Below are 27677 nucleotides of genomic sequence, written 5' to 3'. Positions count from 1 at the left end.
CTTGTATGAAGTTGTGAAGTTACTTTTTTCTTTCTTACATTGACAAGAATCTGAAATGAGGTCCATGTTTTACTTTACATTTTCTTTTGCCTTTTCCAACTAAGTGCAGGTGTGAGTTGGTGGCTGCTTTAGCAGTACTAGGGTGTTTAGGGGGAATTGATATGTGTACATGTTTTGTGGGTTTGGAGTTTGGCATAATGGTTTACCTCACAAGATACATGGTTTGATTCTCACCTTTTGAAAGAGAAACTCCCTAGGCTTAAAATGTTTTGATGATAGGTGCTTTTCTGGCTAGTTGTGCAAATCTAGTTTGTGTTCTTACTGTAGATCAAGTAGAGTTCCTGGAAAAGGGGGGGGGGGGGGAATTACACACTAGTAAACCAGGCTCTGTTGTGTTATGTAGACAACCAGGGCAGGACATACTAGTACCCCCTGTACAGACAGATGCTGGTGGTCTAGTTGTGTGGTTTTCTGTGGGGAGTTATCCCTTCTCAGCTATTCACATTCCAGAATAACAAAGCCCGTTACCAGCTTGTCTGACAGCCTCAGTTCCTGCCCTTTTCTGAAACTGAAACTATAAGAGACCTTCCTAGTAAAGATCTGGTAGTATGGCACTGTAAATATTTCCCAGTTTGCCATAAAGGAGAGTGAAGTTCTTTCCATGTTGCCCTCACTTCAGTATGGCAGGAGGCTGCTCATTTTGAAAGACTTCTCACTTAAGTATCAGGGAAAAATTGTATCCCTCTTATGTGAATCTGCACCTGCTTGCCTTATTCAGAGTAGAAGTACCAAAGCCTATCTTTTTGTCTCCTCTAAGCTTTGGTGGTGAAGACGGCTCGAATGTTAGGCTTTCAGCTCTCTGCATGGTGTAATACAAAGGAGTGCAATAGATTGAGTAACTGCTGATGCCACCTTTGTACTTAGTTGCTTTCTTGGACCCTTAGGTCCTGTCAGACTTTATAGTGGAGGTCTTTAAAGTGACGAACTTACCAGAAACGATACTACTACTTTCTAGTTTGGTGTAGAGGTATCTCTTTTTCCAAATCCTTGAGATTATAACTAATTTTCAATTACTCAGAAATCTGTTTGACTTATTGAGGGGTAAAGTCTTGACTGCAACCCAGTTGACTCGGGTTGAATTAATTGCTCAGATGAACCAATGGAGTGACAGGGAAGGGATGAACATGTCCAACTTGGAGTGTGGGTAGCTACGGGACATTCTCAGGTACGATTCCTGGCAAATTCTAGGGATGTTGAGTGAGATGGCAAAAGTTAGGAGGGTAGGGTGATGGGCATAGCTGAGCTGCTGCGAAGGCAGGGCAAAACACCACATTATCCCCATTGCATGCCAGCCCCTGCAGTATTACCACAATGCCACAATAGGAATGGGGAGTGGAGGGTAGGGCATTTTTGAAATCCCTGCAACAGAATGTAGATTCTTGTAGGTGGCTTTTGTCTTTGTCTGCCCTTAAAGAAACTTTTTCCTAGGAACTTGAATTTCCTGATTGACAGGCTTATTTCTCCTCTCTCTGTTTTTAAAGCAGTTATCTCTACCCTTAAGATCTCAGAGCTTCAGCACATATTTGCCTAGAATCCTTTTTGGTCATTCACAAGGATTGTATTTCTCTTGGGATGCAGCTTCCCTAACAAAATAGTTTAAAAACTTTCCCTAAACCACTCCATGTGCCTTTCTCTTTTCTTCCTAGTAACAGAATTCACAGGCAAAGTAGTGATTCTTTCTCCTTGGTGTACATTGCAGTTGAGATTTTACATGAACATGAATGAGTCCCTTTTTGCTGTGATAGAAGTCCTAGGTTTATCCAAGTAAACCTTACTTAGAGTGACTTCTTTTTCATTTGTCAATGGATAATCTTCACCTCTTGGGCAGTATTGGCAAAGGTCACTACTTTTGTGATGTGGTTGTTTTCAGTGCATTTGTTATGAATGCAAATGTGTGTGCAAGGCAACTAACTCATTGGATGAATCGGTGTCTTGATTCTCATCTGCTTCTCTTGACTCTATGGGCAGGCTGAGAGCGGTGTTCTTTTTAATTCGTCGTTTGCGCAAGTTGCAACTTAAGGTAATTTTATTATGAGGAAAATTCCAAAAATACAAACTGAACCAAAAAACTTACAACTGACTGCAGGTTAATGGCTGGTTCTGTACCTATAAGTAAAACATTAGTTAAAAGATGAAGAGTGACTTTAGTTAGCTACAAATACACATTAACCTGCAATTTAGTTGTAAGTTTTATTATTGTCCGAAACAATAATCTCTCCTTACAGGCTTGTACACTAATTTGTTGCAGTCGCCCATTATCAAGTGGAAGACAGATATCTGCAGGATTCATGCAGTTGGTATAGGAGCTTTTATTTTCTAGTTCTTTTATCCCAACAACTGTACCTCGTGCGATTTGCCAGAATACAAAAGAACTAAAAAATAAAGGATCACGGTCACCAACTGCCTACAGATGTTTTAATTGCTACCTTCGGTCAGGAAAGTCTGCTCCTTGTACATTTATGGGGGCTTGTCTCAGGAAGTAAGTTGCCAGTACATATGCTTCTATTTGTGTTTCCTTGGAAGAAAAATAAACCACAGAGCAGGGCACATTTTATTCATAAATTCCCAGAATATCCTAAAGAGGAGCACAAGTCTGTAATTTCCTTGATATTTTTTGGCAGCGTAGTAGCTCTTAACAGTTTATCTGAGGACTTAAGGACAAAGCAAACAATTTGGGGAAAGAATTTCAAGTTAGAAATACTACTGCTAAACTAGAAAGTTGATATAAAAAGATATGTGACTTGACACATATTTTCTGAAGTAAAAAGTCTGTAACTGTCATATTTACAACAATTTTAATTAAAAATACAGCTGCAATATGTAGCCATACATATTTGTGATATTTCTTATTGTCACAAATGTACTTATTGCATAGCTACTCAGTATACTTTCTGTGAACTGTTAGGGTCGTGAGGATGTCTGGATTTGTTTTTGCCTCTGGCTCTTGGTGTAAGCTGCTGTTAACCGGGGGGGGGGGGGGGGTTGCTACTTATTGTACTGGATTCTTTGATCTGGTGTTGTGAGAATGTCTGCTTTTTTACCATTTATTTCTCTCTGGGTCTAAGTATAAGCTGCTATAAACCAGGAAGAGGGGGAGGTTGCTAAGCACTTTGTTAGGGTGGTGAGAATGTAGACTATTTGTCTCTGGCTGTAAGTGTAATGCATCTGGAGTGATTGAATTTGCAAAAAAGATGTAGCGAGGCTGAATCCAAGCAGTCTGTTCAGAACGGATGCACAACATGGCATTTTTGTGTTGGTTGCTGTATTGCATGTATAGGTAAAATGCAGGTTTGTTGCAAAACTAGTTTATTTGTAAGGAAATACTACTAGCCCTTGTCATTGTCATTGAATATTGCCAGCTTGCATTCTCAGTGGTGTAATTGTACTGAAGTGGAAGAGGTGTGACTGAGTTTTGGTGGGCATAGTTTAAACTGGCCAAATTAAGTAGCAATGTAACAAGGAGACCAATCCCACAGTGCCTTTAGTGACTGCATCACACTATTGCCATTTTGTAATATGCCTGTATCTGGTGTGTATAGATTTCCAAAGAATATCCAGATTTGTGCCTCTTTTTTGTCTGTTTTTCATCAAATTGTGTTTTTTGGCAAATTATTGGTAAATCATTAAAGACTGAAGTTAGGAAATGCTAGACATTTGAGTTTCAGAATTCATATCCTTTGGAAAATTCATGTTCATGTAAAACCTGTTACTTTATCAGCTTTCTAAGTTTGTAACAGCAATATTTAAACATTGCCCTATTTTTGGCGGCCTTTGTCCCTCTTTTTACGGCTTTGTCAAGATTTCTTGCTCTAAGACGTTTGGCCAGTGTATGAATGTTGGTGAAAATGTTTGATGGAAAGAAATGCTAAGTTTTCCTTTCCTATCTGTTACAATTGCAGCAGTTGCATAATGATGTAGAAACTTCTAAAAAGGCAGTGGTCTACAAATACCTGTTGTGTAGTGGGCTTTTGGTTTCAAGAAGTCATTGCCATTCTTTTTATTGCTAGTTTTGGTCTAGAAATAAATGTTATATAGTGGGCTGTTTCATGAGGTCATCACCATTCCTTTCATTGCTAGTTTTAAATTACTCATTCTATGCTGTGAAGTCAGTTTATAAATCATGTGCAATGAAACAGCTTTCTTTCTGATGCAGTGACGCATATTAGCAAGAATAGTGTTTATGTACTTTGGTAACTGCTTATGTCATACAAATGAAAACTAAGCATGATAGACATTATTAGTTATGCATTATAATGAAGTGTCACAGTCCGTCTCTGGAATAATCAAATAAGTAGGTCTGGAGTGGTAATGGCATGCGTGCACCACATGTGTATTTTTTATGCCCAACTGATTTAAACCTATTAAATAATAGCCCATTGTTATAACATGTAGCATTTTCTATTGTGTTACCTTCCATTATATTACTGTTGTATCAGTTTGTACCATTGATGTCATAGTCTATGTGACAATTATATTGTACTTTGGTAGCAATTTTAGCTGTTTTATATTTGTCTATAGTGTGATATTCCTTGCTGTTAAAATAGCTTTCCATTTTTAGTTTTAATTTTGTGTTGTGTGATAACTGAGAATTGTAATCATATGTTTGCTATTTCCTACTCCCGTGTGGCTTAACTGGGCACTCAGTTATATTATGCAAGAATAGCCATGCGACAATTTTGGTTCTATTTTAAGAATAGGGGATCTGGCTCCCTGGTTTTTAGATTGTAGTTGAATATAGCGCTTGCCTCCACATATATACTTTTGGGGGCAAAGGAACTGAAGTTGAATTATTTATTAACATTATGTATACTTAACAAGCACTGGAGGCACTAAGTCAGTTTTTAAATTTTGTAAATCTGATTGCATGGCTTAAACCAGTATAGCTGTTACATTTCATTGTGTTGCATGATACAGTACTTGAGCCAGTGTGGTAGTTAAGAATTGTCCTTCCAGTGGCACAAGTTAAAAGGTAATCTTATGTCAAATTGTAACTGAGATACATGATAAATAGGGCTGAGTCCTAAGTATAAAAAAATATATTTTAATCACATTGATCAGCTTAGATGGACTTTAGTATGCTGCAAGGAAGTGTTCCACCTTTGCCACTTTGTTCCACATTGGCAGGTACAGTTGACAGCTATGGAGGGTTTTGTCTCTTATTCTTAGAAAAGCAATTTCCATGGGTTGCTTTTCTGCTGGAATACCATTGTATTGATTATTGAAGTGGTGTTCCAAACTAACCAGATATGCTGCTAAGTTTGGTAGAGGTGATGGACAGCTATCGGCATATGTAAAAGGTGAGTATACATATCCAAACTCTAAAAACTGTTGTGCTCATCCATTAGTAAACCTCTTTGCTGTCCCTTATTCTCTCTGACAGAGAAGATTGCTGTCGATCTCGTGCATTGTAACACTATGTTTATGCTACATATTTCATTACGGTCAGTCAGTGCCCAGTGTCTGTTGTACATGCTGGTCAGTGATATGCTGGTGTGTAAGGCTTGCTCCCTTTGTTACACTATGACAAAGCATTCACTGATTTTTTAAGCCATTAAAAAAATTGAAAGAAATAACTGGAGTGGCTTTTGTGGGAGTGACCTACCTGTGGGCGTGGTTCAAATAGGGGTGTTCCTTGAGAATGGCATGGGTGGGGCTTAAGGGGCACCAGAGCACTACTTCGCCTAGGGCGCCATTTCAGCTAAGGCCGGCCCTGTAAGGGAGTAGACTTTTTTTGTTGATCTTCACCAGGAAAGTTGAGATGGTGGGGCAGCAGATGAAGGAACAACAATGGTGATAGCTGAGGCAACTACAATTCTGCTTTTAACCAGCTGATTGCTGTGATAGTTGCAATCTTTTTACTCTGTGGACTTCTGGTATGAAATTTTCAAAGATGATCATAAAAGGGAACATTTTTGTTTCTATACAAGTGCCAGCAATAAACAATCCAGAGGCAGCAGTTCTTCATATGATATTAACTCTGTGAGACAATATGCATTTTGATGTGGCCTAAAACCATCATAAAATTCCATCTGTTCAGTAAAACATGCAGTTCATTGGTGTGAGGTAGTCAGAATAATACTGCAAGTAGAAGCAAGTGCTGCAGGAAACTGCTGAATGCATGTATACCCAGATATATATATATATATATATATATATATATATATATATATATATATATATATATATATATATATATATACATACACATATACACACACACACACACACACACACACACACACACACACACACACACACACACACACACACACACACACACACACACACACATATCTTTAGGCAACAACATATCATTAGCTAAACCACCTGAATTAAAATGAGACAGAGGAGCATTACTGCTTTAATGTGCATCTTTTTTTTTTCTGTTCTTGGATTAGCCAAAAATTATACTTGTGAATACTTTTGAGGCTGGGTTACCTATAAGGCTTTCTGCATGTTTGGGAAGTACTGTGATCTTGATATGTATGTCTCTTCATCTGAACTCTTTCACCTGCCAGAATTCCACTATATAGACTGTATGCCAACTCCTAGTAGCACTAGCTAGAAGTCTGGGGTTCAGTGGCTGCTTATTGCCATAGATATATATATATATATATATATATATATATATATATATATATATATATATATATATATATTCATTTTATATCCTCGAAATACTGAAATGTCGAAATTCAGTATTTTGAAGCTATAAAGTTGAAACCTTAAAACAACAAAAACTCATAACCGTGAAATTCAAAATCTCGCACAACAGAGATTTTGAATTTCACGCTTCTACTCCACACACACACACCTTCCTCCCCACGCACAAACACAAGCTCTCTACTTCATAAAAGCAGGGGGGGCAAGCCCCCCCCTGTTCCCCCCACACCCCTCTACTTAAATATTCTAACTCCAAGGTCGCACTACATACAAACACACACATAACACCACCACACAAGCTATATTCTCCTTGCACATGACAGCAACAAAACACACGAACACACACCACAACCCCTACCCAAAACCCAACACATAGACACGTACCTGAATCCATAACCACAGCAAAACCTCAGAAGCGCAAAATTCAAAACGTCCGGTATTCGAGGTTTTCAATTCCGCGCTTCTGAGGTTTCACTCATTTCAGGATTCCACTTTATGGGCTCAAAATACCGAATTTCGATATTTAAGTATTTTGAGCTTCTAAAGTGAATCCATATATATATATATATATATATATATATATATATATATATATATATATATATATTTATACACACACACACACATGTATATGTGTGTGTGGTTTACCATAATTTAATTGAACTGTACTTAACTGAAAATCAAAAAATTGAAACAATTTGACTGAAAACCCATTTAACAGAAACCCATTTCACTGAAAAATACAGATGATGAAACTCATTACACTGAATCACAAATCACTGAAAATATTCAAATAGTCAATATAAGAAAATACAACATAAAATACTTTTCTTACAGAGGTGTTTTGCCCACCCTTCCTTAATTATATATATATTAATTTCATGGTCACAAAACGTCTTAAAAAAAAAAAAAACAGAGTGAAACATTGTTGGTGCACAGCACTGATTCACTGTGTGTGGTATTTTTTCTTCAAGTGGATGTGCAGCTGTGGAGTTAGTATATTAAGGGAATGGGAGGCAAAGCCCCTCACATGGGGGATGCAGGGGAGCTTGCCCTGTCTGCAGAAACAGTATTTTATGTTATATTTTCTTATGCTGAATATTTTTCAATTATTTGTGATTCAGCGAACTGTGTTTTCACATGAGGGAATTTTCTGTTAATTATATAACAAAAAATGTAGATACAATAAATATAAAAAGTGTACACACCCTCGTTAAAATGCCAGGTGTTTTTGATATAAAAAATGAGACCACAATAAATCATTTAAAAATTTTTCCCACCTTTAATGCAACCTATAACCTGTACAATTCAACTGAAAAACAAACAAATCTGTTAGGAGAAAAAAATATAAAAAATAAAAAATGCACAATATGCTGGTTGCATAAGTGTGCACACCCTTAAACTAATACTTTGAACTGTGTGCACACCCTTAAACTAACACTTTGTTGAACTACCTTCTTATTTAATTACAGCATTAAGTCTTCTTTGCTACACACCTGCCATCAATTAAACAGACTCTGATTAACTCCAAATAAAGTTCAGCTGTCCTAGTAGGATTTTCTTGACATTTACACAGTTACCTGCTGCAGCAAAAACCACGGTTCACATAGAGCCTACATAGCATCAAAGGGATCTCATTGTTGAAAGGTATCAGTCAGGAGAAGCGTACAAAAAATTTCCACAGCATTGGATATACCATAGAACACAGTGAAGACACTCATCAAAAAGTGGAGAAAATATGGGACAACAGTGATGTTGCAAAGAACTGGATGTCCCTCCAAAACTGATGAAGAGACGAGACAAAAACTGGTCAGGGAGGTTGCCAAGAGACCTACAGCAAAACTGAAGGAGCTGCAGGAATTTCTGGCAAGTACTGGTTGTATACTACATGTGACAACAATCTCCAGTATTCTCCATATGTCTGGACTATAAAGTAGGGTTGCAAGATGGAAGCCTTTTCTTACACAGCAAAACATCCAGGCCTGACTAAAATTTGCAGAACAATACATCAAGTCTCCCAAAAGCAAGTGGGAAAATGTGTTATGGTCTGATGAATCCAAGGTTGAACTTCTGGGCCACAATTTTAAACAGTACGTTTGGCACAAAAACAACACTTTGCATCACCAAAAGGACACCAACCCCATGGTGAAGCATGGTGGTAGCAGTATCATCCTTTGGGGTTACTTTTCTTCAGGTGGAACTGGGCTTTAGTCAAGGTGGAAGGAATTATGAACAGTTCCAAATACCAGTCACTTTTGGCCCAAAACCTTCAGGTGTCTACTAGAAAGCTGAAGATGAAGAGGAATTTCACCTTTCAACACAACAATGACCCCAAGCATACATCCAAATCAACAAAAGAATGGCTTCATCAGAAGAAAATTAAAGTTTTGGAATGCCCCAGCCAAAGCTCGTACCTAAATCCAGTAGAAAATCTGTGGGAATGACCTGAAGAGGGCTAAGCACAAGAGATGTCCTCGCAAACTGACAGATTTGAAGTACTTTTGCAAGGAAGAGTGGGCAAATATTGCCAAGTCAAGATGTGCCATGCTGATAGACTCCTATCCAAGAAGACTGAATGATGTAATTAAATCAAAAGGTGCTTCAACAAAGTATTAGTTTAAGGGTGTGCACACTAATGCAACCAGCTTGTTGTTTGTTTTTTTTATTTTTTATATTTTTCCCCTAACAGATTTTTTGTTTTGTTTTTGAATCGAACTGTACAGGTTGTAGGTCACATTAAAGGTAAGTTTTGAAATGATTTATTATGGTTTCATTTTTTTTATATCACCAAAACCTGGCATTTTAACAGGGGTGTGTACACTTTTTATATTCACTGTATGTACACACGTACTTGAACATTAGATAGATGGGAGGTCAGCTAGTAAGAAAGATATTATGAATCTCTCTGCAAAATATTTTTATCTGCCAAATATTTTTAAACAGTGGTGAATCTGATGAGAATGCGGCATGGAAATAGAAGTATAAAATGGGGAAGGAAAAGCATATGCATGGTACTGGCAGTTCAGTAGGTGAACCAAATTCAAATATAGACAGGAAAAGAATCTTATCTAATAGCAGGTAGTTCATTGGAAGCATTTATTATTTTGAGTATTTTGTACAAATGATTAATTGTACCTGCAGTCAGGGATAATGATCCATCTATTATGACATTTTTGTTAAAACATTTTTTTCTGACTGATTTCTACATACACATTATAGCCAGAGTTTTAATATGCTTAACTTGTCCATATCCTGACTAATATTAGCTACTAAGTCTTATGTTCCCACATAGATCCACATTTCAATAAACGTGAACATGAATCACAACACAATAAATAAATAACACAAAATTTTATCATGATACTAAACTGAGGTTTTAATGATATTAAAAGTGCATGAGTAGAGCATAATTATAATTTACAGTGGTATTCAGGGAAATTGTCCAATTCTATTTATCTAACTATAAGAAAGCAAGCATTGTAGAAACTTCATCGTTTCACACAATGGGAATAACACAAACTATTTAGAATTTTAGCAAACCCTGGTTAATAGGGTTCAATATGATATTCTGTTACTAGTGTAAAAAAATACTGTCACATCATTATTACTGCTTCTCAAGACTTGGTGTATTGCTAGTTTATTTTATGACAAACGTGTCAAGTTTGTATACAATGAAATTACACACAGGAAATGTCATTTTATTTTATTCTCAGTTTATGTTTATTATAAAATCTTATTGAAAATAACTTATCCAATACATGGAAGTGACGGGTTAAAATGCCTGTTTTGTATATAGCTGTACTCACATATTTGGTTTTCTACTATCCATACTTGACCTTGGGACATAATTAATATTATGCTGACTTATTCATCATGCCTGTAGTTCGGCATAAATATTATTGCAATGTATAGTTGATTAGTAGTTGGGTTGACTATATACATTCTTTGATTTGTTGCTTATCAATTCCAGAATGGTGCAGTCATCTGAGTCATGTACTGTCAAAGAAAGTTTAAAATGTACACTAGAGAAGCTATGTCAAGCTCAGCAACAGTAAGATGACAAAGGAAGATGGAAAAAGGGAATGGTAAAAATGTATATCTGTGTGTATTTTTATGTGTATTGGCTAATATAAAGCATCTTACACAGAAATATAAATCAACGGACTCAGTACTGAAAAGTCTGAAATGCATATGTAAATAAGTCATGAATATTTACATAATTAAATGTTTTAACATTTAGATTCACTTGCACCCCTTCATTTTGAACATGTTGATATTTTTTTGTTATGAGCTAAGCATTATATTTTCTTGATTTGTAAAACTACTCTGAAATGAATTTCATTATTATATGTATCTGGTCTCATCATTATAAATGAAATTATTGTTAGCTTACACAATGACCATGGTTTTAGATTAGGCTGACTTGTTGATTACTTAGTTTAGTTCTTTTCTAAATACTTGAATAAGATGCTAATACATATCATACCAAATTATTATACATGTTTATTTAATCTTTAGTTCCTTAATCTTATTTCATTCTCATAGAATTTATTCTCAGCAGTTACTGATATGTAAAGAAAAAAAACATCTGTAACTCTCATACCTTTTAAGTAAAATGACAAGGGGAAAAATGAGAAAAGAAAATATGAGAGAGTGATCTCTTTTCTTATTGGACTGAGTAGTTGCTCTGACCTGTTATCATCTATAACACATTCTTAACCGCTAGGCAAGTTAGACAGTGAAGGACTATCTGGTAGATTTTGTCTTAATAGACTAGGAATTTTCAAACTCAATGTATTCAACTAAATTCTGTTGTTTACTTTATTGTTCTAACTTTTATTTATTGCTCTGCCTGAATCACTAACCTTTGCACTTCAAAAAAATTATAGGAGACATGTTAGTATTATATTTCTCATATTTGCATATTATAATTATTATCCCTCTGACTTAATCTGCTTAGTTATGGAATTAACCTTGATAGCTTTAAATGTCAAAAGATTAACTAAGACAAGAAAAAGATCCAACCTAATTGTTATTTAAATGCAAACTAGGCACAAGTTATATTTCTTCAAGAAATTTATTTCAATCATACAAAGATATTTTAAATACTAATAGCTATTAAATATTGGCACATACTTAATTTAAAAATAAAAGAAGAGGGGTAATGATACTGTGGAAAAATGTAATATTACCACAAATTATCCACTAATCTGAAGGTCAAGATGGTGTTTTGTCCTCTGTGGTCATAAAATATAACAACAGACTATGGACTTTAGTAATTTCTTATTGTTTTCCAGAAATGGGTCAAACTCTAGCAAAAAAGCATCTAGATGTCATTATTAATGAATGTAAAGTTAATTTAATAATAGGAGGTAACTTGAACTGACTGCTTGATAATTCAAACACCATTAATGAAAGGACACTAAGAATGACTTCAACTGATAAGTCCTCAAAAACTGGACAGAGAACTTCAGTTTAAAAGATGCATTTAACTTAAAAGACCCCAAATCATTACATTTCACACATTATTCTTTTTATTAGTATCCCAGGACTTAATATCAAGAATATCTGGTTTTAATATTATTCCAGGTTCCATTATAGATCATAATACCCTTTGATTTTAATGGCCTTATGATCTGCATAAGAGCATTACTGATCATAATGCCCTTATACTGAAATTTCAAACGACATTCAAAAGTGTTTATATCATGCTATCGAAAGATGAAAATAGCGAACACTATTACATCGAACCTAAAATATCTAAACCACAAAATATCGAACATTCAGAACAGCGAATATTTTCCCACGGAAAAAATTTGCTATTCCAAAATACATCCGCACAACAGAAGCACACCAAAAAACAGCAATCCACACACATACACTTAAAATCCTACATCTAACCCTACACTAAACTGTACATACATTACTATATCCACTTACCTTAACCCAAACTCTAACCCTAAGGTCCGTCACTATCGCACACTCACCTAACCCATGCCCTAACCCTAAAGTCTGTCACTATCACACACTCAACTGACCCGCACCCTAACCTTAACTCACGTAACCCATCCCTAACCCTAATGCCCACACAATCACACACTTACCTGAACCTGACCCGTACCTTTCCACCACAGCACTAAAATAGCGAAGCCACAGAACCGGCCAACTGAATTCTTTCCCTAGGAAAAAATTTGGTGTTCTGAAGCTTCGCTATTTTTAGCATTCGCTGAATAGGGGTCGATATTAGAACATTCAAAGTTTTAAAACTTCGATGTTCTGATAGAGACCCATTCAAAAGACTATCACTTATGACTAGAATACCTTCTTATCTAACAAAATTAAGAGACTTTAAATCATGGCCTCTCTCTGAATTTGATTTTTAGTTAAAAACAAATAACACTGATGTAATTAATATAGGCATGGTCTAAAATTCATTAAAGGCTTATGTCTTTGTCAATTTTTTAATTTGGCATACATAAAACTGAAAGAATGAGAATCAGGAATAGCAAAAATTTAATCACAACTTCTAAAGGCAAAAGGAAAATGCAGAAGAGAAGACAGCTCTACAATAAAAGATATACAAAGCTTAAATAAAATATATTCAGACATGCTCTCACACAAAACATCTTTCATCTTAGAAAAGTTAAAAACTACCACAAATGCAATGTCTCCCAAACAGATACATAATTTAAATAAAAGAGTTAAATTACAATCAAAAAGCACTCATATTTTAGAAATAAGAAATATTAAAATAAATAAAGTCTTAGAAATATTTGATTTTCCTACCGGTTTCATTTCCTTACTTAATATTTATATAAACAATAAAGCTTATGCTAAGTTAGGTCCATTAACATCTGAATATATTCCCTGATTACAGATACCAAACAGGGTTGTCAACTTGCACTCATCGTATTTACTATTGCTATTGAAATTTTAGCAATTTCTATTTATGAAAACCTTAATATTAAAGGTATAGGAATTTTAAAGAATTATCATTTTAAAATTCGGCAATTTGCTGATGACATGCAGTTAACTCTGTACAACTCTTAAATAACCCTAAAAATAGATTCTACTATAATATTATTCCAGTCTTATTTGGGTCCTCATATCTGAAATCTGAGTTTTTATTTATTAAAAAAGAGCAAAAAAAGAAAATAGCAAACATGAAAAAAATATCATAGGTAAACAAGTTAGTTCTTTCGAGTAACTAGGCGTAATGCTAATGAAAACTATTAATGACTTAAGAACTATAAATTAGAAAAATATTATAGAAACAAACACAACTCAAACAAACAAATGGAACAAAACTATTATATCCTTTGAATGTACATTACAAATAATAAAACTTATTCTTTTCCTTAAAAACTACATATAATATAGGATCTGTTTCTTTATCCGGAAAGGACACAAAAGAAATTAAAGAACAACTACTAAGGTTTCTTTGGTATCCAAGAATAGCCTTACAACATCACACTAAACTGTACGCCCTAGGGGGAATGTATTTTCCTGATAATAGGCACCTATATTAAAGCAGTGATTTTTAAATTGCAATAAACTGGATTGATCTTAATTACATATCAAACTGGAAAACTCTATGGTTTGTTCACCTTAACACAAATGTTGTTATCTCAGGAAATACTAACAATACTAATCAATACAAATCCTTTTGGCTTTATATAGGTAACTGTATACAGTATAACATGGCCTTCTCTTCATTTATGTAAATACAATCCTTATTACAATAGATCTGAGAATTTGGTTTGAGACCATTATCCCTTTTAACACAACAAAATGCTTCTTTCTTAAAACTAATATACATAACTTCATTATCTGGAAACTTAAGGATTGTATTTGTTGGCAACAATAAATAAAACAATTTCACAGGATAACGGAGAAATACAAGGCTGAATAATTCTACAAACATCCACAATAAAAACGAAGATTTATTCCATGTATACAGGTAAGTGCTTTTACCCCAATAGGGCTTTATCAAACCATACATAACTTCTAAAATAACATGTATTTATAACAAAAAAGTGGGAAAACAACAGTAAACAACTTCTTAAAGACATATCATAACTATATGAACACATAAGTGTACTCACCATAAAAACAAAAGCACCTTACAAAGCATAAACTCTCACATATATATATATATATATATATATATATATATATATATATATATATATACATACACACATATAGAAATATAAAAAATAATAATGTATAAAATATATATACATATATGTAAAACACACATCTAATCAGGTCCTTAACCCCCTAGGTTTCAAAATGGGCTTAAGGGATACTTTATCATTAAGCCCAGGGTACTTTTCTGCCTGCCTCTGCTCATGGAGCATGCTCCCCCCTCCGTATGTCATATCGATGGGGAAAGGACAGGGAACCCCATTACCCATGTTCCCCAATGGACCATCTTGGGATGAACAAACAAGTCCATTGTCCTTAACTCTCCTCCTCACTACTGTATCAAGGACTGATTTAAAGGCAGCGATAACACATTGATCACAGATAAATTCGATGACCCATTCTTATTGGCTGGAGTTCCCTATCCTTTCCCCATTGATATGGGGGAGGACACACTCCATGAGCAGAGGCAGGCAAAAAAGGAAGCTGTCAGGAGATTACCAGAATCAGAACACGTTGAAAAAGATGTGGCAAAAAACGAGCAAACATTAGTCTGGAATATTTCCGGAAGGGTACTAACTGACACTGAGAAAGAGGTGCTCTCAAAGGGGCTAACTTTTATTGCCTCAAGTTACAGTGACGTCACAGATATGATTTTAAATTTTACGTTATTTCTTAGGAATTTGTCATGAAAAGTGGAGTTTACGGACATTGCCTTGGATGTGGATAACAGGAGGTTTAGAAGGCCTAGCACATATATCCCTAACACACATCCATTGATAGAAGCCTTTGGCAGGTTAGTGGAGAATGATATTCATACACTTGGTACCCCAGTTTGTACTTAAAAAGGAAGGAAGGGCAACCTCACATTTGTTCAAAGGAGAGCATTGAATGCTTTACAGACAGATGATGCAATTAGGATTAGACCGGCAGACAAGGGGGGCTCTGTTGTTATCATGGAAACAGAGTTTTATAATGAATCCATGGACCGTATGCTCAGTGATAAGAAGTTTTGTAGTCCCACTGATTTGGAGACCATCAGGACACATGTACTTAGGATTGGTAATATGCTAGAGGATTTGTGCAAGAGTCATGTCATCACTGAAGAGCTTTTTGTATACCTCACTGTCAAGGAACCTGTTATTCCCATCATTCAGGGCCTACCCAAGATCCACAAGGATGGGATGTTGTCACCCATGAGCCCCATTGTTTCAAGCAGGGGATGGTGTACTGAGCTTTTTTCCTTGTACATTGAGAGATTTTTGAGAGTGGTAGTTGATGCCAATGAATATATTTTGAGAGACACTAAGCATTTCCTGTTAGATTTGTATACCACTAAGAGGACAGTTTCTGCTGATCTTGATTATTTACTTGTTACTATGAACGTCCAGTCACTCTTCACCATCATCTCTAATTGGGATGGTGTTGATAAGGTTTATGAGTATTTAGAATCTTGTACAGATTACACCAGGTCATTCATTGATTTATTGTGTTCATTTTTAGAAGTAGTGTTAGAGAACAATTTTTTAAAATTTTGGCACATGTTATTATTTACAGAGAGACAGCATAGCTATGGGCACTTCTTGTGCCAATAGCTATGCCAATCTCCTTTTGGCTGCCTGGGAAAAGGATTTTTTTGTTTAAGTTGGATAGTTTTATGAGTTATGTTATTTGTTATAGGCGTTTTGTTGATGATTTGTTTTTTTTTTTGAAAGGGCTCCCAGGATGACCTTTTGGGCTTCTTTGATCAGGTGAATAACTCTTATAGTTATTTGAAGATTAGTCTTGAATTTTCATCTTACTGGATTCCCTTTTTGGATGTATATGTGGAGAGGCTGGGCAATGGCCTTTTGAATACAGGTGTTTACAGGAAGCCCTGTCATCGCAATGCTCTTCTTCATAGACATAGCATGCATCCTGGCTATGTCTTTTCCAATGTAGTTAGGGCCAGGCTATGTGGGCATCTCGTTATAATCCCTCAGACAATGGTTTTGATGGTGGATTGATTGATATACATAGGAGATTGAATGAGAGAGCTTATATATAGTGTGGATGAGATTGAGGTTGGAATTGATGGTTTGGCAGATCTCAGGAGAGATCGAGCTGCACCTTATTTTTCAGATGTTATCAATGGTGGTGAACCCAATTGATTGCTTAGACCGGAGGTTGTTAGGGTCCCTTTGTTTTATACGGAAGATGTTGGTCCCATTAAGGATGTCATCAGGAAGCATTGGGAGGTTTTGAAGGTGGATCTGGACATAAGGGAGGTTGCTGGTGATGTTTCACACTTTGTATATAAGAACAAGCCCAACTTAAAGAAACTTTTGTGTTATTTCAGAATTAGTCGAGGGACAGTGAGTTCAGGAGACATGGGTATGTTTCCTTGTGATCAATGCAATTTTTGCAAATACATAGATACATATGGAGGTTTTGTACATACAGTGACACAATGGTTTAGGTTCCGGGTGGTTCCTGGTTGTTTGACGGAACATGTGGTTTATCTTGCCTATTGTGTTTCTTGCCACATGTTCTATGTTGGCAAAACAGACAGGAGATTTAAGGATATGATCAGGGAACACCTCTATCAGATTAGGATTGGGTCAACGGTGAACGCACTCTCCAGACATGTCTTGGACACAGATGAGAGTCACTGGTTTAGGTTCATGGTCATGGAGGTGGTGTTCGCTGGTCCACGTTGTGGTGACATAAGGAACATCACAGAGACTCGAGAGACTAGATGGATCATCAGGCTCAGGGCTGATCAGTACCCTGGGCTTAATGATAAAGTATCCTTTAAGCCCATTTTGAAATCTAGAGGGTTAAGGACCTGATTAGATGCGTGTTCTACATATATGTATATATTTTATACATTATTATTTTTTATATTTATATATATATATATATATATATATATATATATATATATATATATATGTTATATGAGAGTTTATGCTTTGTAAGGTGCTTTTGTTTTTATGGTGGATACACTTATGTGTTCATATAGTTATGATATGTCTTTAAGAAGTCATTTACTGTTGTTTTCCTGCTCTTTTTATTATAAATACATGCCATTTTAGAAGTTATGTATGGTTTGGTAAAGCCCTATTGGGGTGAAAGCGCTTACCTGTCTACATGGAATAAATCTTAGTTTTTATCTTGGATGTTTGTGGAATTATTCAGCCTTGTTTTACTCCGTTATCCTGTGGAATTTTTTATTTATTAGTTGGACTGCTGGTGGAGTTCCGAGTACATTGACTCAGGGTGACATTATTTTTTATATTTATTTGTTGGCAACAATGTTTTAAAGATTTAAAAGTAAAAGAGCTTCAGCAATTTATAAATGAATATGATTTAGATCCTCAGGATTGGCTTATTTTACAAAATGTAAAGCTACATACTCAAAACAAATATTCAGTTCTTACTAACTTGCATTATAAGAAAATCTCAAATAAAAAAATTATCTGTGAAATAATATACACTGAAATTATAGCAGAAAATCTAATGTCTAAGCTGTATAAACTTCACATAACACAGATGACAAATTCTGGAACCACATTACCCTGTGTCATAACAACTCTTTAAATGAAGTGGAAAAGTTTCAATTACTGAGTTCTCTGTGAAACTCATCTTGGTCTCATTACTAGCATATTTTTACCTGAAAATATTTATACAGATTTTTATAACTCCAAATAAAATGGCCAAAATATATAAAAACAACACAATACAATGTTGGATGTGTACTCAAACATATAATATAAATGTTATGGCTGTTCTTCTTTGAAAACTTTTTGGATAAATATTAAATATTTTATGAAAGCTTTAGGGATTGACACTTTTTCTTTAAATGAGAATTTAATTTTATTTAACATAAATGGAAACCATAAGGAGAATGAAGTGAATCTGCTTTGGACTCTGTTTGCTGTGGCAATAAAATTATTACCAGGTATTGGAAGACCACTTCATCTTCTCAATTTCAAGATTTCTTATATTCTTTAAAAGAAACAGCCATTAGGGAGACTATAATAAAAGAAAGCATGATATACCATAAAAAAGAAAATTAAGAATCCTTGGATGAAAGTAATATTCTTATGGATTTCAAGAGATATCTACCTCTTAAAGTTGCTAATGTCAGTGATGAACTTGATAACATATTATATTCTACAATTTCTTTGTAATGATTCTGTCTCTTTAAAGTGTTTTATTTCTATTATCAGAATACTTTCAGGCATATGGTATATATTGTACATAGTTTTTGAAAATATCTTCCTTTCTTCTGGATTATACTATTATTACTTATAATTATACCAAATGTATTATTGTTCATGTTTATCAAAATAATCAATAACATTTTTTTAAGCAAAAAAAAAAGATAAATAAGACAAGTTGGCATTGATTTCTATCCCAAATTACCTCTAACTCTGGAACAATCTCACACTAATTGTTAGGCTGAGCAATACCCTTGTCACCTTCAAGGTAAACCTAACTAATTGTCTGGTCAGCCCCAGCTTCTCTCATGTTCCCCTCCTTCACACTGCTTGAAATTTTTGACTATAGTTTATTGACTGGGTGTGTAATAGCCTGCAGACCACTGGTCCATTGATTAAGAAGCTTAAAAGTATTAATGAAGGTTATTACTAAAAAATACAGAAGAAAAATATGAAAATTGTATTTACTGCGCTATGATTGCCACCAAAGTCTCAAACTTAAATCTGAACTTATCAGTGGCCACTCTATTCCATTTTATTAATTTAACACTAATAATGTATTGCATATTTACCTATTAGCACATATCCATGACAACCAAAGCAATAAGTGTGCAGCACATTCAAATTAAAGCAAATGCACAGTACGCACTTTACATAAAAGCTTGTTTTCACTTAGGTAAGTGTATAATACCCATAAGTCTGTTTTCCATAAAACATTCTTAAAGTTGTGGAAATGATAACCAAAACGTCTACATGTATGGTGTCCTAAGAGTATGACACGTAGCAGTAAGAAGTGATGGAAGTGAATATGTCGCAAGGCATTGGAAAAAACATAACTAAAACTAACCAGTATAAATTGTTTAAAGTTTAATCATCAGTTAATATGGATGATTAAATCAATGACATTATATTTTATCACACTGCACATCTGAATTCCTTAAGCTGTTCAGTTTCTGTGTTAATTTAACTGGGAAACAAAAGTCTCAGCTGCACAATACATTCATTTTGTAGAAACTGCTAATACAGTCCTCTTTTTCCAAATCAGGTGCTACACTGGCAGTACCGTCTTCAACAGGAATCTTGATGAGTGGATGGGGAATAGAAAATTCTCCCCGGGGATCACTCCAGTGGCTCTACTCGACAAGGTTGGGTGGCACGATGATAGGGTAATTCTTTGGGCTAGGCTTGTACACACCTATGAACCTATGAAAATGAATGGTTTCTGTATGACCTTGATTCCAGTGTTTCAATCCATAGCTACCTGTGAGGTAATGTAATATGTTGTTTCTGTTGGACACAGATACTGTATGGCATCCTTGTGTTTATCAGAGCAGTTCTAATTAAATGGTGTTCATTTTTGTCACACTTTATTAGTGAACTAAAAATGCACGAGCTAAAAGTGTTCCAAATATTTTCTAAAGAATGGACAGAAAAATATATAAGCACCAATTTATTCATAGTTTCTAGGTGTTTTATATTTAATTTAAATCAGTGAATGTATATCCAGATTTTTAAACTGCAAATGATGACATCATTTACAAATACAATTTACAAATGAGTCAACAGTATAAAGATCAGCACCTTTTTCTTTCAGGAAACAGAATGTTTACTATAATGTGCGAAGCAAAAAGTAATATAAGCAAGTGCATCTTTGTTTTTCTCCTTCTAAAATGTCAGTATTCAGGGCCCGACACAAGTTGCTATAAAGCAACAACATGACTATGCCTGCAGCTAAGGTACCAGTTTTGACAAATAAGTAAACATATGCACATGGAAAAAATGTGCACTGCTAAAAGCTAGGACACACTGTCCTATATTTGATGCCACGTATGTGCCTTCATTTGCAGATCGTTTTCAGTTTTCCAGAATCACTGGAACATCATCTTCTAAGATTATTCTTCATTTCTTTACTATAACTGCATGATAAATAAGACATCCATACTGAAAAAGTCTTACCTCTTTGGCGAACATTGGCAGTACTGAGAGGAGGTTTTAGCATGTCCTGTGGAAGAACAAACAAAAATGTAAGTTTGTAAAAGCAGAATAATGTGGCAAATACCAGGTTAAAATAATGTTGCTTAATATCAGAATTGTACAGTTGAGCCAATTCTGAAATATGACAAACACAATAGACAGATTCATTATTTTCCTTTTAGCAGTGTTGGAGTCTGAATTCTGCATTGATCAGAATAACAAATTCTGTCTCCTCTGATATCATAAAACTAGTTACTTACTATCTCTGGCTGTCTTTGTGACAGAAATTCTAACCAACCTGAAACAATTACTAGACAGTTTATTACTGCTTAACATGCTTTACCATGTAGAACGTTACCCTGGTTTAAGTATTTTGTAAGCTATTCCGACAAGATGGAGTAGGGTGCCAGAAAAATATTCCAGTATCAGTATTTGTAAGTTGCCAGTAGTAAAAGTAATTTATTGTTCAATAAGAAGACATGGCTCATGTCAGAGATGTAGTACGTAATATGTGAAGAGACAGCTGCAATGCATTGCTTTTCACTTGACATTTGTCTCTCAGTCATGGTGCTAAAGCTTCTTGCTTCCAGCAATAGACTGATTTATTTATTTTAATTAAAATTGGAGGTGGGTCAGTAAGAACTGTGGTCCTGCCACTGACAATAATTGCATTTTAGTCATTACTATGTGACCTTTTATACACTTACAGCCTAGATGCAAAATGTACTCTTGGGTTTAACTGATCAAACTTGTAAATCATTCTCATCCAACACAATAACAAGGCTTACTTCCTCTGAAGGTCTGCCATCCCTTGTAGAAGATTCTGTCACACTATATTTTTGTCTTCTATTTATAAGGGAAATGAAATTTGCCACAGCTGTTCATAATAATGTCATTTCTTCCATGTATGGGGATACTTACTAATGCTTGTTAAATTGACTTCTGATACAAATCAGTACAGTACAGTAAAGAATTTTCAGTCATTGTGCATATTTTCATTTTCTCTGATTATCTACTGCTTTTGTATTTTGTTATAAAAAGGAGATTATAATAATGATGTAGAACATAAAACATTTTAGTAGCATGTAGTGATTTACCTTAATATGATAATGTAGGGTACCCATTCTGTTCATATTACAAGGTAGGTGGGAAGAAACATCATTATGAGCTAAATTCAAGTTTAGTGACACCTAACTTCAATGCTACCACAGAGTACAAGAGAATGCAATTTAATAACACAAGAATTAATTCAGCATAATTGTTATTCTACATCCCCGGACATTACAATTTACAGTACAGAAAAGTGAATCAATTCACCATACATTTCAAGTGTCTAACAAAACTGTATTTATGAAAAGAAAAAAAAAATGGGAACCACCACCATAAAAGAATAAAACTACTGAGCGCTTTCATCTTATTAAACGGTGAGTCAGTTATGATGGCGGTTCCTTTTTTTTTTTTTTGAAGTGTTTTCTGATTTTGGTTAAAGCTGTATTTGTGCTATTTTTGTATGTATTAATGACAATAAAAAGAATTTAGCAGAAGTGGTAGGGCTTAATTGTAAAGGTTTATTCAAAATACACAAGAATGATATTGATATAAAGCTAAATATCACAGAACCGCTTGATGCCTGTGACGGGACATTTTATGATATGTTTTGTAAGATTTTTTTCCCCTACTGGATTGGTAGTCACAGCTGGTGAACAGAAAAGAAGAAAGATGAGAGACAGGGGGAGAGAGAGAGAGAAAACAAACTTCTAATTCAAAGCGAAATTTCTTATAGGTTAGTTCTAGGTTAACTGCCCTTGCGAGCTATTTTAAGTCTAGCCAATTATCCCTTGTGAGATTCAAATCCTGCACCTTGTGTTTGTAAGGCAAACACCTTAACCATTAGGCCACCCTCCCAACCCCTAGTGGAATAAACAATAAATACAATGTCAAGTATACGTTATTTTGATAAACAGCAAATCAACAATAAATATAATATAAAAATGTCATGGTGTAGTAGAATTTTAGAAAGTACAGAAAATGGCCATTTTTTCATTTTGAAAAAATTCAGCTTAGCTTCAAAGCATTTTTCTTTTTTTTTTTCTTTTATCTATGCTCAGGTATAAATGTGTAAACATCATAGTATTTGTGCTTATTACTGATTCATAATGCATGTCTCATTTACCAGCCTGAACTTTATAGCAAACCATGCTATTGCACATAATGTGATGAGGACTCCAACATTTCACTTAAATGCAACAGTTCCCAGTGATATCACACATACTTTTTTCAACAGCAATAATGATCCACATTCTAGAGATGCTGTTAATTACTTAGCAGGTTACTGGTGCAATCCACCCTCTTCCCTATCCCTCATTTACTTTCTACTCTTCAAATTAAATTTTTTTCCAGGACTTAGCAGTGTCTTTCCATTTACACTGAAATATAAAACTGGTGCTTTATGAGAATGCATTAAAGCTTAATTTTTTTGTCAAGTCGTACTTTAAATACCTGCACTGAGAAGCTAAGGAAGTGTAGTACTGTAAAACAGCATTTGATACTTTAATAATTATGTGTATTAAAAGACAGTCTGAAAAGAAGCAGAATACACAATGTGTGTCATAAGGTGAAATTGACAGGATATATTACAGTATGGCTACACCATGAATAACAGTTCATCCATAAGGCATAAATGCCTTTTAACTCGAGTACAGAAACAGTTTCATATTCAAGACGACCTCCTACATACTCTTCAAAAGATACAATAATAGAGTCTATATACACAGTTTGTTGACAGGTGCAGCCAGAAAATAAGAAAAAAAGCGGGTGAGGTGAAGAATTACAGAAAGAGTTTATTTTGATGAACCGTTGCTGTTATCTATTCTTTACATGTGCCACACTGACTTCAGAGAGACACACAGGTCATCTCCTACAGCACATATCCCACAGTGGGTGAGATAGGCAGATGTGAAGATGAAAGGTGAGGCTGCTCTGATATAGAAAGGATATTGATGCATATCACAAATAATCTGGCCTAAATGTCAGCGACTCAAAATATGCACATTTCATATATTATGTTTACTGTAATATTTCTATGAACTTCTAAATAAATACACTCCTTAATAAATAGGCTTGTAGCATTTTGATACAAAGACGTTTAAGAATCAAGTCCACATAAACCATCTCTGCAGTCCCCATGCAATTTAGATAAAAAAGATTTGAGGCAAGTTATGTATCTCTTAAACAAATATGACTGATGCTTTTATTTCACTAAGTATTAGAACATAAATATGGAGCAACATGTTGTGTACATTTTGGAAATGTGAAAACAATAATGGTGTTTTCATTTTTATATTACCCTTTAAGTCCAGTAACACTTGAAAATGGAGACACAGACAAAGCCACGTTTTAAGAAAGGGATTGCTGGTCAGATTCGTAGACAATCTTTACAGTGTCTGGCATGTGGTGGATGGAGGGCATCATGGCTGCAATAAACATGACCCCAAGATTCATGGTAAGATTTTGAGATTGTCAACACCTAATCTGTAGGCAGCAGCAGAACATGCATGAGATTCTGGACTGCATATCACCTTGCCATTCATGACATAGGCACACCATGTCCCTTAGGATACAGCACAAGAACATGTTGTACCAGTGTAGCTGAATGTGAGGGCCCAGTTCACAGACTGCACCATGATAGTAGTTGACAATCATCCCCAGTATGTTTTATTTAAGCAGGTCAAACGTCATCTTAACCTTTAAGCCTTGAACATGTAAAGGCCAGATTGCTGTCTTTAGTAGGAGGAGATATGAGCTGAAAGTTTCATTTCCTGTGGCAGATTGCCATAATATGTATGATGGTACTGGGGGGTTTATATTACAACGTTAAGCTAAAACAAGTTAAAACATTGTAATATCGAACCCTGAAGTCCGAAAGTTGAAAATAGCGAAGCCACAGCACATCGACTTTTTTCCCAGGGAAAAAAATCGGTGGGCCGTTTTTGGGGCTTTACTATTTCCTCCACTGTGGTGCGATCTCAGAGTTGGTATATTTAAGTAGGGGGAGTGTGTGGGGCACAGCCCCTCATCATTGGGGTGTGTAAGGAAAAGCCCCACACTTTAGTTTAAGGTTATTTTTTTTTTTTGTCACGAAACAGTGATTTTTTTTCCCTGGGAAATAAATCGCTCTTCTGTGTTTTCGGTTTTGTTGGGTTTTGGACTTTAGGGTTCGATATTACAACGATTGAATTTTTGTTAGTTCAATGTTGTGATATAGACCCTGGTACTGGAATTATATACTGTACACTATAGCCTCACAGTGCCTTTCTCTGTACATTCTACCAACATAATGTACAATGAGTGGCAACATAATGCATGTGTGTGGACAGTGCATTTGCATATTAGATCAACAGACCTAAATAACAGATCAGAAGAACTAAATTTTGCTTGTGAAATAAATAGGACACGTTGGAGATACTGATATGTTTGTCAGAGAATTTCCCATCCATGTGAAACAGAGTTCTCTCCCTAATGCTATTTAAGCATAGCTTGGACCAATGAATGAATAATCTGAAATTCATGCCTGGTGTGGTGCCTATGTCACTGAGGGTCTATATTATATCACTGAATGCTTAAAAAAGTGAACGCTGATTGATCAACCTAATTTAAGCGAAAGCTTACAATCTCGAACTGTCAGATCAGCGATTTTTTTCCCAGGGAAAAAAATCACTGATCCAAAACACATACACACAACACAAGCACACCAAACAAACAGAAATCCACACACATACATCTAAAATCTGATACCTAACCCTACACTAAACTATACACACACCACTAACTACCCACTTACCTTAACCCAAACCCTAACCCTAAGGTCCGTCACTATTGCACACTCACCTCACCCGCTCCCTAACCCTCATGTCCACTCAATCGCAAACACACCTAATCCGAGCCCTAACCCTAACTCACCCTAACACTCACATCCACACAATCGCACACCTACCTGAAACCGACCGGTAACTTTCCACCATAACACTGAAAATACAGAAGCAACAGAAACGGACAACCAAATTCTTTCCCTAGGAAAAAATTCAAGTTTCTGCTGCTTCGATATTTTGCAGTTTCACGAAAATAAGTTTGATCAATCAGCGTTCGCTTTTTGAAGCGTTCGAGGATATAATATAGACCCGTCACTGATGGGCAGAGGCAGTCAATAAATCACCCACTATATAAATCAAATTTGTGGGTCACATTTGCATTGCATGGCTGGGCTTATTAGGTCTCAATACTCCATTGAGAAAGGGTTATACCCGAAAGCTTTGCGTTTTATAAAGTTTTGTTCTCAGCATTCCTTGTGTGAATTTTTTTGGGCTTATTAGGTCCCAAGAGATAGTAAGCCTAGTATACACCTGTGAACCTATACCCTATATCACAGCACAATGTATGCTTAAATATTTGTAATGTGTGTGTATTTTGCAATAAGTGGAACCTATAGATTACAGAGTAAACTGCATATTTGTACTCAGAAACAGGCAGCATAATTCATAAAAACACATGGGATTGATTTCCTTCATTACCCATGTGATGACCTCACTTAAACCCAGGCAGTAACTAAGAAAGCTCAAACCATACCACTGTCTCTGGTAAGGGAGCATCGCTAAAAGAAGGGGTAGAACACACATTTCCGCAGAGAGTACACTTAGAACAGGCTCCAAATCTGGGACTGGACTATATGCTTCACTCCAGGTTCCCAAATGATTCTGCATACTAATCACTGCAGAACACTGTGTCCCAGTTCTACGTATTTGGCACACTCACTCTTAAATATTTGATATTCATACATACAAACACTCTTGGGAAAGATGGGCACAGATTTACCTGCTATGTCCTCTTTACCAAATTACTAGGTAACTGCTGCCACTAGTCAAATACCACAATATCCTTCAAAAATGGTGTTCAATTATATTGGGTAAAATAAATATTGATATAAATGGTAACATAATCCAAGTGGTAAGGCTTTTTGGAGTGGTCCTGATGTTATCACATTAAGCATAAATACTCTCAGGGTATTACAAGTACTTTTTTAACAACCAGCCACAATAAAATGTAGAAAAATATTTAATAATAAATAACATGCTTTAAACATGTATACACTGAATAACTGATTCCAAGCCATGGTGGTGCAGCGGTAGCATTGTTGCCTCATAGCAAGAAGTTCTCGGCTAGAGCGCCTTCTGTGTGGAGTCTGCATGTCCACCCCTCGGTCGAGTGGCGGTCGAAAGACATGCGTAGAATGGGTGTGCTTTCGTTGAAGGTTGGGCATCGAGCTGGCACCTCGGCACCCGCAAAAAATCTACTGTCAATCATTAGTGGACTGGAGTTCCGCTGTGGCGACCCCTAACCGGGAAAAGCCGAAAGAAGAACAAACAAACAACACTGAATAACTGATTCCAATAAACCACAGAGTTTCACACACAGACATTAGGAAAATAACACTGAAGGATAGATTTCACACTGATTGCAGAAAATCTGTCTCATGATTAACTGTCCTTGTCTACTCTAATTAATTCAGCAAGGCAAGATGATACTTTTACTTCTGCCAGGCAAGATAATAATTTATCCCCTCTCTTCCGGCTT

General features: G+C 35.5%; 1 protein-coding gene across 2 annotated transcripts in view; it reads right to left on the bottom strand.

Moving 5' to 3' along the window:
• Positions 1-27677, bottom strand: part of EPHX2 (epoxide hydrolase 2) — a 3146492-nt gene that overhangs the window by 776571 nt on the left and 2342244 nt on the right. For both annotated transcript variants that reach the window (XM_044062350.1, XM_044062351.1), the window contains exon 14: positions 21033-21078. In XM_044062350.1, coding sequence (XP_043918285.1) covers positions 21033-21078 — 46 coding nt within the window. The remainder of the gene's footprint in view (positions 1-21032; positions 21079-27677) is intronic.

Source organism: Protopterus annectens, chromosome 2.part1 (genome assembly GCF_019279795.1).
Source record: "Protopterus annectens isolate FY-2018-M chromosome 2.part1, PAN1.0, whole genome shotgun sequence".
In the NCBI taxonomy this organism is placed as follows: domain Eukaryota; kingdom Metazoa; phylum Chordata; order Ceratodontiformes; family Protopteridae; genus Protopterus; species Protopterus annectens.
The sequence above is the reverse complement of the archived record's forward strand: the minus strand, read 5'-3'. Positions and strand labels throughout refer to the sequence as shown.